At 43.5% G+C, this 17,860-nt stretch overlaps 1 protein-coding gene across 11 annotated transcripts in view; it reads right to left on the bottom strand.

Moving 5' to 3' along the window:
* The window catches only part of DOCK9 (dedicator of cytokinesis 9), a gene marked incomplete at both ends in the record, with an annotated part of 281,402 nt that overhangs the window by 63,024 nt on the left and 200,518 nt on the right, over positions 1–17,860 (bottom strand). For all 11 annotated transcript variants that reach the window (XM_079721657.1, XM_079721649.1, XM_079721648.1 and 8 more), the window contains 6 exons: positions 2,888–3,008; positions 5,203–5,316; positions 5,558–5,736; positions 8,884–8,995; positions 9,711–9,794; positions 9,999–10,145. In XM_079721657.1, the coding sequence (XP_079577783.1) occupies positions 2,888–3,008; positions 5,203–5,316; positions 5,558–5,736; positions 8,884–8,995; positions 9,711–9,794; positions 9,999–10,145 (757 nt within the window). The remainder of the gene's footprint in view (positions 1–2,887; positions 3,009–5,202; positions 5,317–5,557; positions 5,737–8,883; positions 8,996–9,710; positions 9,795–9,998; positions 10,146–17,860) is intronic.

Genomic DNA, 17,860 nt, shown 5'->3' with positions numbered 1-17,860 from the left:
GGGCCCCCTCCAGCTGTGGCGAGCGGGGGCCGCTCCTTGCCGCGGTGTGCAGGCCTCTCACTGCGGTGGCCTCTCCTGCTGCGGAGCGTGGGCTCCAGGCGCGCGGGCCTTAGTAGCTGCAGCACACGGGCTCAGCAGTTGTGGCTCACGGGCTCTAGAGAGCAGGCTCAGTAGTTGTGGCGCACGGGCTTAGGTGCTCCGCGGCATGTGGGATCTTCCCGGACCAGGGCTCAAACCTGTGTCCCCTGCATTGGCAGGCGGACTCCCAACCGCTGTGCCACCAGGGAAGCCCCTAAAATGAATGTAATCTTAGAGTAGTTTTTATCCAGGCAATGAATCGGTTTCAGAAATTTTCATGCACCATGTTCCAAAGACATTAAAAAAATTGCTGAGGGTACATTCTCAGTAAGTGTGGAAACAGAACTTCCTTAAGAGACGTAAGGAGAGGGCCTCCCTGGTGGCGCAGTGGTTGAGAGTCCGCCTGCCGATGCAGGGGATACGGGTTCGTGCCCCGGTCTGGGAGGATCCCATATGCCGCGGAGCGGCTGGGCCCGTGAGCCATGGCTGCTGAGCCTGCGCATCCGGAGCCTGTGCTCCGCAACGGGAGAGGCCACAACAGTGAGAGGCCCGCATACCACAAAAAAAAAAAAAAAAAAAAAAAAAGAGACGTAAGGAGAAAGTCAGCTCTTGAAGGATAAGCACTGGGACTAAAACTAACTGGAAATTCCTTGATGAATAAAAGAAGAATTGCTAAAGCTACCAGAAAACAACTAGTAAACCCAGTTCAAAGGTGGGGGCTTTCCTGGAAGGCACTCCTAAAAGGAAACAAGGATTAAAGTGTTTAAAGATGGGGGCAACATAGATAAAAGCCTGAGTATAAATTAAGTCTATTGTGGTGAATTCCCATGAAAAGCGGATCCAGATCTTCAAAGTCAAGAAAGAACGAAATGGGACAAAATAAGCCTTGAGAACTTTTTGTAACTTCACCACGAACACAGAGCAATCGAAGGCCGTTTATGTCACTAAAGTTGTGCTAAAGACCCCCCTCGGCTCATCTCTCTGTTCTCAAGGCATCCCAAACCCTAACAAGGTGAACGTGGAATTGGAGAATCAAGTTGGAGTCAAAACATCATCTCATTCTAGTTTCATCGTTTCCACAAAGCCTTGAATCCTACAGAATACTGGTCAGAGATGACAGAGGGTTAAGATTTAGGCTACGAAGAGTCTATCACAAAGCATGAATAACACTGAAGACCTGTGCTTGTTATAATGGCGGTCAAATAATAACACTGTTTACCTTGCCCAGCACTGCACACATTCAACTAGCTCTTCATCCCTCACCGCGACTCTATTTTTGAGATGTGGACACAGGGTAAAGAGGAGAGACACCCTGCCCATGGCAATTGTAAATGGTGGAGTCTGGATCCAAAGCCACATCTGTCCAACTTTAAAAACACTGCTGGGAACCGCTGCAGACAAAGCCCCTGAAAGGACCCCTTCCCCACTCCCGGAGAGCGGCTGGGCTTGTGGACGGAGTGAGGCAAAGGAGACGGAGCGAGGGCCCCGTGAGAAAGGCAATGGAGATACCACGAGCCAGGCTCTGCATTTTGTATGAATTAACTCACTTCATCTTTACAACGCCAAATGAGGTAGTAAGTGTGACTACGAAAAACACACAGAAACAGAAGTAAGATTAAAGACTGGTATGGGCGTTATGGGATAAATCTGAGCGTTGGTATGCGGATTCCAATTTTACAGTCTGGCCAGTTTCATCACCTACATGAAATACCACGTTAGCAACTAGAACAACACAAAAGCTAAGGACATAAACTCAGAATGAACCACAGTCCTGCAGATTAATTAGGTAAAAGGACTGCCCTTTATTCTGCCCTATGAGTTAGTTCCATTATTGGGTGGTCTAAGCATTAGCCACAGCAGAATGCTTCATTTATTCAAACTGTGGTGTAAAAGAGAGGAAGAAATATAAAGACAGCATAAGCCTGTGAGTGTCTGTGAAGATATATATATATTTTTTGTACCATTATCTTTATGAAGGAGCTGGCACATGTGCTCAGAGTATTAATAAATACATTTCTCAGGCATTTTCTTATGGAAAAACTACTCAATTTGAATCTTGATTTATGCCATCTGTTTTCCTCCCCATGGGGGCTGCTCTAACATTATTTCAGATAGAAAAAAATATTGTAGGGAAGAAGATTTTAGAAAACTGATTTCAGGACTGCATTCTAGCCATAAACCAGTATCTCCATCAGCAATTAGTCTGTCACATCTCATCTAAATCGTTAACACTACAAATAAATCCTACCCACCACACACACACTTGCAAAGATATTCTTTTTTTTTTTTTTTTTTTTTTTGCTGTAGGTGGGCCTCTCACTGTTGTGGCCTCTCCCCTTGCGGAGCACAGGCTCCGGACGCACAGGCTCAGTGGCCATGGCTCACGGGCCTAGCCGCTCTGCGGCATGTGGGATCTTCCCAGACCGGGGCACGAACCCGTGTCCCCTGCATCGGCAGGCGGACTCTCAACCACTGCGCCACCAGGGAAGCCCTTGCAAAGATATTCTTTTCCTAAAAGCTTAAACAATCCAGTTTGAAGATTTAAAATGAAAAATTAACACGCATTAAACAAAAAGCAAACAGGAAAAATATGTGGTTAAGTGTACTACATGTGTTATTCCTGAAATCTGAGATCTTTATTTCAGTGTAGAGTTAAGGGGTTTCATAGCTGAGGAACAAAATCAGGAAAAGAATATCTGAAGTAGAAACTCAAGACTTCAAAGTTCTGATCTGAAAGCTAACAAATGATCGGATTAAAGACGCTTTCCGAATTAGACTGCAGAGAAGCAGGTCAGAGCCTGAGCATTACCAATGCCAGAGATGGCACCAAAGAGGTCCTTGTGCAGACTGGCATCCAGCGTGCTCCCAGACTTCTGCGGTGTCACCATCGGGTTCACGGCTGGCAAAGTAAGGGATTCCTCCTTCACAGTCTGTCAAGGAGGAGAGAGACAAGAAACAATTGAAGGTGACTTTAAAGGATTCACCAACAGTTCTTGGCAGTATGAGGGCGAGCGTAAGAACAGGACGGAACAGCCTGGCATGTTAAACGTGCCTGAGTGGGAGGAGGACAGCAGGGGGTGGAGGTGGGGTGTGTGGGTCAGAGAAGCGGCAGGAGGAGGGAGCACGGGGCACTTCAGGTCTGGGGCGGGCAGAGAAACCTCGGTCCATGAAGTCCTGTATTTCCCCAGGAGGTCTAGCACCCTTCCCTTTCCAGAGCTCTGATGCCCAACATTTCTGTAGATTATTTCAGTATGTTTCTTCCTTCAAAAGAAGCCTCACGTGCCCTTTCTAACTGGAATGTTGTTGTTTTTCTCTCACATCAGAAATCTTCCCAAATAAGCAAGTGACCTCACAATAGCAGCAGTGAAAATCTCTGCAAGGTGGGTGCTTCATGTGAATTCTCAATCAGTGGAAAAATTATGTTCATTATGAAGTTATGTCATAAAAGGGATTTTACTTTCATGAAAGCCAAAGCAGAAGCTGGTGTTCATTTTTCTCAGGATTGAAGCGGTACAGATAGGTAGCATTACACCCTGAATTACTTATTCCGATTAGAAAAGCAGACAAATTTAGAGAATATACATGTGAAATACAATGTTGTAGAGGGTGAGATTAGTGTGGTGCATTCCATGTAAGGACAGTGAACATTCACACTCTTTGGAACTACAAAAACTAGTCTATAAATACAGTTCATCTCAATGCACCATCACGTAGGAGATGTAGAGAAAACAGGAAGAAGCAACACCGTTGGGGGAAAAGGGACAGAAATACACACAAGGGAGCTCCCCCGGTGTATGCTGTAATGACAAAGTGGCAAGATGAACAATGGAGCCGGTTCATGGGTCCAGAATAAACAGGAAAAGGGCACTGCTGAACTGCTAACACCTGTCCAAACTAACGGCAGATTGTCTCCAACCAAAACGCTTTGAGATCATTTCTGGCATCATCCTTCAGTCAACTTAATTTCCAGTGTATCTTTAAATGACTGCATAAAGCTAAAGTAAATTAAGGTGGTCAGTTTGGGGAGGTGGGATCATTCACCCTGGCCCCCCGACATCTAGTCTGATTATCTTTCTAATTTTACAGACACAGAGAAACTTCAGCCCAAAGAGGTGGCTTTTCCAAGACCGTGTAGTATGTTACATCAGAACCGGGGCTAGCACTGAGCTCTTATAGCACAGAGGTTAGAACTATGCTTTTTAAAAAATAAACTCCTTCCTCTATAACTTTTTGTTGGATACACAAAGAAGATCCTGAAATCTTACAAGAAAACGAGCCATCAGGAAAGCATGGCTTTTTATAATGATTTTTTTTTTTTTTTTTCTTTTCGGTACACGGGCCTCTCATTGTTATGGCCTCTCCCGCTGCGGAGCACAGGCTCCGGATGTGCGGGCTCAGCGGCCATGGCTCACGGGCCCAGCCGCTCCGCGGCCTGTGGGATCTTCCCGGACCGGGGCACGAACCCGTGTCCCCTGCATAGGCAGGCAGACTCTCAACCACTGCGCCACCAGGGAAGCCCTATAATGATTTTTAACAAGAGTTGAAGGTTTACTGATTGACCCCGTCTTAGCCAGAAATGCAACTTACCAAGACTACTGTAGATTATTATGGTTTTAGGGGCAAAAAAAGAGGAGACGTGTAGAGTTGAATAGTGTCCCTCCAATTGCGTATCCACCCTGAAACTCAGAATGTGACCTTATTTGGAAAGAGGGTCTTTGCAGATGTAATTAAGATGTAAGATAAGACGATGTCATCCTGGATTAGGGTGGGCCCTAAATCCAAGCACTGGTGTCCTTATAGGGACAGGACACCAGAGACACAGACACACACCAGAGAGAACACCATGTGAAGACAGAGGCAGAGACTGGAGTGATACAGCTATAAGCTAAAAAAAGCAAGGATTTCGGGCAACCACCAGAAGCTAGGAGAAAGGCATAGAACCAACTCTTCACCCAGAGCCTCCAGAAGGAACCAACCCCGCTGACATCTTGATTTTGGACTTCTGCCTTTCTGACTGTGAGAGAATACATTTCTGTTGTTTTTGGCCACCCAGTTTGTGGTATTTTGTTAGGGCAGCCACAGGAAGCAAACACAGGCTGTGTCTATGTGAATGTGCTTACGTACACTGCCAGGGTTCACGGGGAAGGGAGACACATCTCTCACATTGATCCGCTGGACATTCTCAATCAGGAGACCGAACAGAGGCAGGTAGAGAGTGGCTATCCTTGCTTGGTGGCTCTGAAACAAAGGCGCAAAGCATGAGCTTATCCCGGACTCGGAATTTAACGATGGACTGAGCTAGCACTTGGCTGTCTCCGGTATTTGGATCCGTCCTATAAAGACTGCTGTTAGATTTTATCGTATAAACAGAGAAAGTCTTAGTGCTGTTACCACTAATTGTCTAATGGCTTATTTCTTTATATTACTCAAAATGAAGGACATTTATCCATTGTATTTCCTTCCACTAGGGAACACTCACCCTGGACGCGTATCTGTCATCAAAAGAATGCTTTATCAGCAGGTTCTTAAGCACCCCGATGGCGATCAGCCGGACCTCCCTGAACTCCTGGAGGGCCGTCCCCACCTCCCTCAGCAACAGTCCCACCAAGAAGTGGTTTCTGCAGAACTCATCTGTTAACGCGTAGTCAAGCTGGAGATCTGAAATGAGGACAGAACCCGCTTTAGTTCGAAAGGATGTAACACTCTTTGAATAAAATAAAAACCAAGCCCATCCTTTGCTTTCAGCCTCCCCTGTGTGTGTCATCAGGTGGTCACATCTGACTTCCAAGGGGAAAGGGCTGATAACCTAAAATACTGCTCTGCACTCCAAAGTGAAAACGAAATTTAAATACAAATAAATGCACTGGATGTTGATTTTAAAAGGTATTATTCCATCCTACATAATTATTAAGTTAGTGAATAGTTTTAGTACCAATTTTTAGAATATAGAACAGCATGTTATATTACAAATGTAATTTTGTTATTGATATGAAATTTAAAAATAAAACTGTAGTAACTGACAACATTATAGGGGAGTAATTTGTACATAACAGACACGTAATTAAAGAATAAATATAGGTGGTCTATTAAAATGTTCTTCACTACATGAGTTCATTTATCTATTTCCTGGTCATTAATGCCCCGTATACGCCCATGAAAACCCAATGTGTTTAAAATGAACGAGTTACCATATTACCTATTATTTTGCTATCACTGAAGATCTTATTTGACTTAGAATTTTCTAAAATATACTCTTAAAACTTCTTTACCTCAGAAAGCCAATAGAAAACTGATATAAATTAGAACTAAAATGGACAAAGCACCAAATCAAACTAGTAAGTCATCAGCAAGCTAAGTGACAAGACTGAAAGCTCTTCTGGAAAAGAGATAATAAGCAAACATGAAACCTACTGAGGGAGGGTAAATAAAAGCAGCTAAACATCACACTCTAAAGCTGAAATACACCTATCCAGAAAGCTGTGGCTTAGATTTAAATTCTTATACTGAATCCATTGTTAGAGAAAAATCTATAGGCCTCTCCTTTAACTGTAATGCCATGTTAGTTGCTTCTAAACCTATTCAAAGTCTGCCCCAAGTCCTATGAACTCTTTAGCAGAAGGAGGGGAAAGAGTGTTCATCTTTCCAGAACACTCACGTCCACTGTTTATGATTTTTAAGTCCAGTTTACTGAAAAGACAGTTCACAGCTTGAATTCACATGATCCCCTTAGAAGGAAAACTATTTATGGGTTTAACTGTACACGTGTGTGTGTGTGTACGTGTGCGTGTGCAGAGGGGAGAGTGGAGGAGCAGGTGAGAAGGATAAGAGGAAGGAGGATGCTAAAAAAACCCGAAACTTTATTCCTATCAGTGCAGTTATGGAAATTATCTGTAGCTGACCCACGCCACCTGCCTAGGGCAGCCCTTCTAGCCGCCAAATACCCTGACAGTCTACTGAGAGCCTGTGCGAGTCTGTGGGGTACCTGAAGGGTCTCCTCCTCACTCCTCACTTGGTTCTACAGGATAGACAACTGGGCCAGTGGGGAAGATGGACATTAGCACACGTTCACTGCCCAACCGCTGGGCAGAAAGAGCTATCCTCAGCACCCTGAGAGGTGAGAGGAAAACAGCCACGGTCTCCAAGGACAGGTGGGCTAGGAACTGAAGGTGGGGTGAAGGAGGGTCTGGGGTGCAGGGTAGGGAGCAATTCACTCCAGGTGGGGCGCTGGGAGAGGCGAGGGGGAGACCTGGCTGGGCCCACACTGGAGGTGCTGAGTGACTGGCCAGGAGGAAGATGAGGATCCCCAGGGAGGTGCTGTGTGAGGCTGAGAAGTGCGGGGAGGGCCTGCCATGTGTGCGGAGCTGGGACCAGCAGGTGTGCCCGGCACGTGGGGAACAGTGTGGGGTGGGACAGGCGGGCGGGCTGGGGCTGGATGGGGGATGCTGAAGAGCCCAGGCGCTCAACCCCTCACCATCTTCACTTATCACCCCAAAGCTGCCTTCTCAGTGAGGCTTTGCCTGGCCACCTGATCTCAATGCCAGCCCATTTCCTATCCCCTTCCCTTGCTTTATTTCTCTCTCCTTCGCACTTATCACTCTCTCATGTTCTACGTATTTCACACAGGTAAGACAGCAGGGGATTTCATCCTTGTTGTCCACAACTCTATCCCAAGGCTAGGTATAGCTGGTGCTGAGCAAGTATTTGCTGAATGCAGGACCGCCAACTTCAGACCACAGTCCCCCTCCTTGCTCTTTAGAAGGTAAGGTGTTTATGTCTCTGAATGAATTCCTTTGTGAGTTTCTCTCTGAATTTCAGAGTCAGTTGATTTAGGTGTCATTAATAGTTTGGTGGCATCCTTCTACTTTTTCTCTCCTTTAGCATAAATAATCCTGAGCACATACAAGGTGCTAGATATTACTTGACAGACCCAAGAGACTAATTTGATTCATTTGACTTACTCAGTGAAGACAAAGAAATCTCTATGAGCTTAATTCTCTTCAAACTCAAAAAGGATACAGAACAGTTAATAAAGACTCAGCATGCAAACATAAAAAGCATGTGAAAAGCCACGTTGCTTGTGACATAGGTTACTGCTACTGCTATAAACAAGGACTGTGAAAATGGTGGAATAATACATTTTTGAAATGAAGCAGAGCTTTTTGTTTGTTTGTTTTACTTCTTAAAGAAACGTCCTAGAGGACCTAGTGACCCCAGGTGCAAAAAAACCAGATGCCTGCTGGGGATGCTATGGCAATGTCTTAGCTACAGTGAGAACAAATTCACTGGTTTATCATCAATTTTAAAACCGATCCAAGTATATGGCAAATGCCTACATGAATAGCATACGTAAGCATTTCAGCAATCACTTGCATTCTTTTTCTTTTAAAGGAGTAAGATGCAAGAAAGCAAGCGTCACACCCCACACCTACCTACAGGAGTGTCATTTGACTCCACAGCTGGTGAAAGAAAAGCTAATTCATAAGAAAAAAGAAAAGTGAAACAAATAAAAATAAACTACAGTAAATAAAATGGATTACTATTGTTTAAGCAATGGAAGTTTTCAATGAAAGAGTCACACTGGCATGATCTGTAGTCTGGTAAATTTGCTAAAAAAAAAGTAAGTTCCTACATAGCATTTAATCAATTTTTTTTAAAATGGAAATTTAACAAGAAAAAAAATCAATTCATCAATGAAAAATATCAGATAATTTGAATGTCATGTGTGAACTAATTCTCTTTTCTTATTAAAAATGAATGGTTCTCTTTCTGAAAAGACTAGGATTATTACATTTAAAGATAGATTACCTTGATATCTTTGAATCCTGCCTTTTCCAAATGGCATTGGTAAATTCAATGGAATATAATGTTCATGATTGCATACCACACGGAGAAATTCAAATTTGTATTCAAAGAGGGTCTGCAGGAAAAAAATGGTTAGTCGTAAGTTAAATACCTCAGTGGATACTTTATACAGCCTCCTGAAAAACCTATTAGGAATCACACACTCGTCTTTAGCCTCTTCCCTGTCTTAGAGCTGCACGCTCTAGGCTATTTTACAGATTTCAGGATGTCTGCAGGGATTTATTTGAAAATTGGGAAACATTTCATTAAACAATGTCCTCCACTGACTTTTAGGGAATTTATAATTTATGCTCCTCTTACTTCAATAAAGGATTTCAGGCAGCTTATAATTATAGACACAGATTCAGTGCAATAAAAAAAGGAGTAAGGCAGAGCTTTAAAATAGACACGCAAGGGAAGAGACAGATAATTCTAGCAGAGAAAGGGTACATGGTTACTTCTGTTACCTTGTTAAATAAACTATGATTTGCAACACATATACTTTTAGTTTTGCAGCTGAGAAGTTATTTAAGGTATTTATGAGAAAAATCAACAGGCATTTATGTTGCATGTGGAATAACTGTGTCCCTAATATCTCACACATTAACGCAAGTACTAGTTAGTACTAGTTAGTATCTCCAAGAGAGGAGAATGAATAGTGCCTCTGGGACTGAATGAAAATTCTGATGTGAACCAAGAGAAGCAGGTGGGTATCCAGATGTCACTCAGAGAGACAAAAAGAACAGTGTGTAACACACACACACACACACACGCACGCACGCACAGGCTACCTTAGGATCTCCAGGAGCAAAGCAGCTGATGTAGTTGTTGATCTGTTTAAAGACAAAGCCCCTATCCATGAAGGTGAAACATCTCTGTGGAGGAAACAACCCACAAAGGTTAAGTATTTAGGCTTTTTTTGAAAGTTGGCTTCAAATCTGCATTTATTGTGAATAAGTTTATCCTTCGGCATAAAAACCTGCCATCAAAGTTCACTGAGCATCTATATGTACGAGTCACTCTGCTAGAAAAAGCACACTAGGCACTTGGCGGACACCCTCTCCCCCGGAGGCCCCCACCTTGATGAACACAGCCAGGCTATGATTCGCATTCTTAGATGCCTCCGGGTTATCTCGAAACTTCTGAGTGATGTGTGGCATCAGCATATTCACAACAGTTTCCACTGCATGATGATAGGATGCAGGAAATCTCTGGTTTCGCAATAACTAAAAAGGATTTAGAGCAAACATTTATTATTTTTTAAGTTGCAACCTTTGAGGGGGAAAAAAACCAACTCATCCCTGAGTTCATTTCAAAAACCCAGGGCTCCCATCTTATTTATCTGAAATTAGATAAGATAAATTATTCTTTCTTCTCTCCAAGTACTGTATAAGTATTCTAATACTTCAAATAAATGCTGTGGATCAGGTCTGAGATGTTAGACTTCAGTATGATAAAGACCACTGTGGAGGTATCTATAAAAATGTGGAGATGCACCTTTACTTCCAGAGATTCTGATCAGACCTGCATTTTTACTGCATTTTACTTTGATTCTAATGCCTGTATCTTTCAGAGATTTCTTTAGAAAACACTGGCTTAGGTTTAAGCCTCAAGTATTCAAACTGAACACACACAGAATGGTGACTGTATGTCACTAGTTGAAACTGCTTAGAAGTCCTCTTTAAATTGACTTTACATAATAATTTTTCCCCATCAGGAATGCTTACCTAAGAAATTACACACCGATCACTTAGCAATTAGCTACCACTTACCATGTATCTTCTACACACCAGGCACTGCACTAGATATTTTTATGTACTTTTTCATTAAATTCTTAAACACCCTCATACTATAGAGGGTCAGAGAGATTAGGTAAATGTGTCTTCAGTCACACAGCTAACAATAACAAAGATTCAAAGCCAGATCTACAATGAGTTTAAAGACTATGCTCTTTCTGTTCTGTGATGCTGTGCTGCCCCCTCTCTGGCCCCAGTGCATGGAACCATTTACTGAAGGCCTGGAATGTGAAGGGGGCTGAACTGGATGCTCCACGACACTTATCCGTGCATGCACGTGATTCTAACAGCCACAACAGGGGGGTGTTTTCATCCCCACATTACAGATGAGATGAAACTGAAGCTTGGAAAGATTGAATAAAGAATACTAACTGACCTTTAATATCTTTCCTTTCCTTCTCCCTTTTAGTGGCAGAACTCCTGGGTTTTACAGGGCACATGGCTGCCCAGACTGCATTTCCCAGCATAACTTGTGGCAAGATAATGGCCATGTGACTAGTTCTGGCCAAAGGGCTGTAAGAGGAAGTGACGCTTGCCTTTCCCATAAAAGGCACTGCTTGCCTACCAAGTCCTCCTCTTTGCCACTGCCTGGAATGTGGAGTGGTGGTGGGCCAGCTTCTCAACTATGCAGATGAGGGTGACACCTGGGCTGGATAGTTGGATAGGAGCTTGAGTCCCTGAATGACCTTGGGGGACAAGATCCCCACTGTCTGAGCTGCCTACTGGCTCATAATTTTCCAAAAGAGAGAAATGAACCTTCTGGCTTATTTTAGCCACTATTATTTTGGCCTATTTTGGAGCAGCCAAACCAGTATCCTAATATCAAACAAATAGTATTTTGTAAAACTAGAACTGGAGCCTAGGTATTTATGCTATGAAAGCATGCTTTATTTTATGCATTAAATACCAGAACCTACTATGAAATTTTGAAATGCCAGCTTTACAATAATCTCAGTTCTCAAACCAATAACAAGACAATCTTTGTAAATGTACATAAACTCAAGAATCCAGTGAGGGAAGGATCAAGTCATAAGAATTGGAAGTTTACCTACTTTCAAAAACAGAACAGTAAAATGTGAAATTCCAAAAGGATTTTTTGTTCCATATGTGCAAACCAGTAACTCTATAACCTGAGGTGTCAGCCTCAACAGATGATCGGCTTCCAGGAACCCAGGCAAGGCCAACTCTAACCACCAGGCATGACTACCAGCTACCTAAGCTGGCCATTCCTAAAAAAGAGGTCTCCCAAGAAAAGCCTACAGAATGGGGCTGGGTCAACAGCTGCTTAAACCATGAAAAGTGGGTGGGGAACTCTATAATGGACGCATGGGGTGGACCGAATGGAACCTATTAGTCAATATTATTATAACTAAAAGTGGGACAACCAGACTCCTATGCCTTCTGACGTGATACAGTAGCACCAGCTAAGGTGTATCCTTGCCACAAAGAAAATCAAACCTGAATGGAATTAAGCGTCTAGATACCACTACACAAGTGTACAGGATACAGAGGGTACAGAGAATCATGTCATGTATCACTGCAAGGTTACAACTGGCCAAATGTAGAATATGGGAAATTCTGCAGGACAAATGGTCTACTTTCTTCAACAAATACACTGCACTGAAGAAACAAACAAATGGAGAGGAAACAGTATGAGGATCCAAGAAACTTCAGAGACACATCAACCCAATGCAATGTGTGGACTATGTTTAGATCCTGATTCAGACCAACTGTAAAATGACATTTTTAAGACACCTGGGGGAAACGGAATACAGATGGGGTGTTGGATGATAATAAAGAAATATTTCTACCTTTATTGAGTGTCATATGGTGCAATGGTTATTCTTTTTTAAGGCTTTATCCATTGGATAATATACACTAAAGTTTTATAGATAAAATGATAAAATATTGGGGAACTGCTTTAAAAATACTCTAGGAAAAAAGAAGTATGAGGGTGGATACCTCAAGCAAGAATGGCAGAGTGTTGATAACTGTTGAAGCTGGGTGGGTGAGAGGCACATGAGGTTCATTAAACTATTCCCTTTCTTTTTCTTTTTAAAATTTTCTATAATAAATTTTTTTTAATGGTGAGATAAAGCTCTCCCTGCAGTGACAAACAGCTATTGTCAACAGTCCTCATTTGGGGCCTTCCCTGGTGGCGCAGTGGTTGAGAGTCCGCCTGCCGATGCAGGGGACACGGGTTCGTGCCCCGGTCCGGGAAGATCCCACATGCCACAGAGCAGCTGGGCCCATGAGCCATGGCCGCTGAGCCTGCGCTCCGCAACAGGAGAGGCCACAACAGTGAGAGGCCCACGTACCAAAAAAAAAAAAAAAAGAAAAGAGTCCTCATTTGGCAACAAAGCAATGAGGTAAGACACACATCGAAGGATAATAAAGACTGAGGTAATGAGATGATTTTATGGAGATTATTATAAACTGAGATGGAAGAACATGATCTAGGCTAATGAGCTGATATCTAGGGGAGTGAGTGTATAAGCGCTGCCTCAGGAGAGGACAGACACTAAGACAGCAGGAGACTTCTCAGCCAAACGAAACCTACCTCCTGACCATGTCCTGCAGCCGGATCTCCCCTTGGTAATGCTGCAGCGTCCGCAGTGGCCCGGCCACCACCACCTATGCCTCCAACAAGGGCTGCCGGTGCTCGGTCTGCCTGCCCAGCACCTGCCCAGACCTGATCCGCCTCCTCCAGCCTGCCTGCTGTGCCCCATGCCCCCCACCCTGCTGTCAGCCCGACACCTTCATGCCCTCCTGCTGGCTGCTCAGCTCCTGCCACCTGACCCCTGGCCTGAGTGGGATCTCCCTGATGACCCACACTCAGCCTTGAAGCGAAGGGCCCTGTGGGCCCTGCTGCTGACAGCCACGTCTCTACAGACGCCAGCGAGGGGCTATACCACGTCCTACATCATCTGGGTGCCGCATCCACTGCCGCCCAAGTCGCTGCCCACTGCGCAAGGACATCCAGAAGCCTTCACGCGTTCAGTGCTTTGCTGCTTGCTGTGTTCTTCTACTCTCTTGGGTATAGAGACCTCTCTTCTACAGGCCATTTCACTGCTCAGTGTTACAATAAATAAGACAACTAGTTAATAAACTTCATTTTCCTGGCTTAGCAAACAACGGTAACAACAGAAAAGTAATGGGGTAGACGAGAAATTTGCCAGTGACATTGCCAGCAGTCTCAAGTTACTCCCTCTTCTCACTGGAATCCCTACATCACTTCTTCTCTCTTTTGTCCTACAAGTTCTTTCCTTCTCCTGTGTCCTCATTTTCACCTGCAAAACTCAGTCTTCTCTCTAACCTTTCTGTGTTTATTTCTCTCTGCAGCCTGCTGGTGCCACATCCTTACAGGGGAAAGGCGTGCCCCCCCCTTCGTGCTGGCTCCACGTGGACGCGGTGGTGACCCATTCAGATCAGGAGGACGAGCAGCCCTCCAGGTAGACAAAAGAGGGAAATGGACGGAGTCTGGGCCTCCGTAACTTTGTGGAATGGAACCCCCATACTACCCTGGATGTTGAGGTGAGAAGAAATAAACGTTTTTTCTTGTTTGTCAATATTACTTTAGATCTCTGTCACAGCAGCTGAACCCATAGCCCTAAAGCATAAGATCACCCAAGAAGACTGATCACCTCCACCTTCCCTGGTAAACCATGGCCCGATTCTCTCTTTCGAAAGCTCCATTCCACTGTACACTCACACTTAATATCCAGGTGGCCTTTGATTCCCCATTCAATCTGACTTTACTAGGTTCTAAGTCAGATTTATTGAGGTTTAATTTACATACACTAAAATTCACCCTTTTAAGGTACACAGTTGGGTTCATCTGGACAAATGAATACAGCTGTGTATCCACCACCACAGCCAAGATACAGTCCATTTCTATCACCCCAAAAACTTCCTCTTGTCCCTTTGAATCCCCTCCCCATGCTGGCCCCTGGAAACCACTGCTCTGTTTCCTGTCCCTGTAGTTTTCCTTTCTCTAGAATGTCATATAAATGAACTCATACAGTGTATAGGGTATCGTGTATATGTGACCACAGTGACCTCCCTCGCATAACATAATGCTTTCGAGATCCATCCATGTTACTGGATGGAAATCAAATCAATACTTTGTTCCTTTTTATTACTAAGTAGTATTTCATTGTATGGAGTTACCACAACCTGTCTATCATTCACCAGTTAATGGACATTTCCAGTTTTTGGCTACTATGAATAGAGCTGCTATGCACATTTGCATACAGGTCTTTGTGTGGATATCTGTTTTCATTTCTCTTTGGTAAATACTTTAGAAGTACAATTGCTGGGTCAAATTATTGGTTCTGTCTTAATATCCTCTCATTCATTCATAATGGTTTGTGTCCTCATCCTCAAGCCCACCTCTTCCCTCCCAATGCTAGATCTTCATCAGCATCACCAGGAAATGTCATTTTATATTAGTGCAGTTAGAGAGGTAAAAAAGTAAATAAATAAAAGACATATAAACAATGACATGTGCATTAATCTGTTCCACAGACTATTTAAACTCCAGGAGGAAGGGAGACTCATTGGTACAAAAGTTTCCCAATCACTCTGCTAACATTTACACTCTCTTTCATCTTGTCACTACCCTGTCTTTCTATGGTCTCTACCAAATCGTCTGCTGCTTGGCCACAAAGCTCCCCCAAATAATCCTTCTAGGCCCAGGTAAAGTTCCAGCTCCAGCTCCACATGAATCTACCACGTTGGAGCTTGTACACCTTCCTGCACTCTCCTCTGACTGCATGTTCTCCTTCTCCAAGGACTCTGTGAGCTTCAAGGTTGAGGACGCACCCTCCACTCTACCTGCATTTCTCCTCAATGCTCTGCACAGAACAAACACTATTTGAAACACGCACTCATGGATGGAAGTATGGCTATTACTGTTCTGCCATCATGTACGTACAGAGTTCACACATACGGTTTAGGGGAAGTCCAGGCAGTACACTTAGAACATGAGCCATACCATCCTTTTGTTCACTCTTCAAATGAAAGCTCTTTCCTTGCTCAATTAAGACAGAAAATGGTTGAAAGCTAAACAACTGACACTTAAAGGTAGATATTCATCCTGTCCACTGCCATGTTTCCAGCTTCCCCGAGGAGCACCTGTGGAATGCTAACAATCTGCTTGATTCAGTATGGGAGGGAAGGAAACTCAAAATGAGTCTGCTGAAATTACAGTTGCTAAAAATAAATGGCAGAAAAAACACACCTAAAATACGCTGACCTTAGAGGCAGAGTGGGGTTGGGGGTTGGGAACTCCTCAGTAAGCCCCAATGAGGCCTGTTTTGTATCTTTCTCAAAAACTACTTATTATAAATTCTAAGGACCTCACCTATAAAACACTCAAGTCTGGCACAGTCATATGTAATCAATCCAAACTTTGCAGGTCCATCTGCTGTAGTAAAGAAATTGATTACTTTAGATGCTACTTCAGAGAGAGGCTCCGATTCACAGCTCTCCTCCGCAAGTGTAGCAAAGTGTAGTTTGCTTGGCCGTGGACGGGAAGGTGGACATATATACATGGTTGCCTCCATCTTCGGTGTAACAGTGTGCAGATTTATCCCTCCCCATATATGGGCATGAGATGGAACAACCCTGCCAGCACCGGGACTGGAAAATGAAGGCCTCAGTTCAAGACACACTATGCCCCCAAATGCTGATCCACGGCAGACATCCCTGGGCAGGGCGCTTTCAGCAACAGTGAAAGCAACATCTGGCTCTTACATGAATCCATGGCCCAGGTGCCCCTACAAGACAGCTGTGTGCCTGTTCATGGCACTTTAAGACAGACTCACCAATGAGGAAGAAAGTCAAGGTCGGGATTATAAACACATTGGATTATATTGACAATCTTCAGCCTAAAAATAGAAAAACCCTGAGGGGATTTGATCATGATTCTGGAAATCACAAGTGGTACAGAAATGGTGAATATGAACTTGTTCCCTAAATCCAGAACACAGGGATCAGGGACTAGGGCATGCAATTCTTAAGATGTAAGTATAAGACAAACATTAAAATAAATAAGTCAAACATAAAAACTCATTACTTCTAAGATATGAGGCAAAGTTAATGCACACTTCAAAAACTGTGAGAGAAGTTCCTAGATCAAGGTGTGGTTTAGGGGAATGGTGGCATGACTTAGGGGAAGGATGCTATCTTGGGTGACATGGAAGCAGAAGTCACAGGAGAGACCCTCTAAAAGTGAATAATGTCAAACTCCCCAAAGTGGCGAGCAGGTGTTTTGAATCTCTTTTTATAGTAAATTATGTTGCAGTTAAGCTTTCTCCTTTTGGATGCCTGTGTTTCTTTTCAAACTGGATAATTTTAAAATAAACTACCTCTAAAAACTGTCTGAATGTTGTTTTGAGACCAAGATATAATTAACTTACAGAAAAGGCTGTGCATGGCAGCATCTGAGTGCTTTGTGTAAAGTTCCAAGTACAAACTATTTCCTCGTGCTGTTGGAGAATGGGGTTATAGGCTGGGAATGGTAGAACACTTGAGATAGGCTGATCTTGCCTCTAGCATGATTCTTGGCTCTGCTCAATTGTGTGACCCTGGGCAGGTCACTTCATGGGTACAGACTTCCATCTCTACCTCTGTGAAATAATGGAGGAGTTGGACAAGAAGTTAGCTTTCTGGTCCCTCTGACCCTAAAGTTCTATGGTTTAATTCACCATCTTGAGAAAAGAACACACACAATTAAATACCTTTATTAATTTTTTATCACAGTTCTCAGATAGATGACACTGATAGTTGATTTTAAATATACTTCTCAACCAGTCCCTCCCATTAGGAAGCTTGCACAAACCTCTTATATAGCCTCATCCACAAGAGGGCAGACAGCAGAAGCAAGAAGAACTACAATCCTGCAGCCTGTGGAACGAAAACCACATTCACAGAAATATAAACAAAATGAAAAGGCAGAGGACTATGTCCCAGATGAAGGAACAAGATAAAAACCCAGAAAAACAACTAAATGAGGTGGAGATAGGCAACATTCCAAAAAAGAACTCAGAATAATGATAGTGAAGATGATCCAGGACCTCAGAAAAAGAATGGAGGCAAAGGTTGAGAAGATGCAAGAAATGTTTAACAAAGACTTGGAGAAC

Source organism: Hyperoodon ampullatus (assembly GCF_949752795.1).
Source record: "Hyperoodon ampullatus genome assembly, chromosome: 16".
Classification (NCBI taxonomy): domain Eukaryota; kingdom Metazoa; phylum Chordata; class Mammalia; order Artiodactyla; family Ziphiidae; genus Hyperoodon; species Hyperoodon ampullatus.
This window is presented reverse-complemented; position numbering and strand designations above follow the sequence as displayed.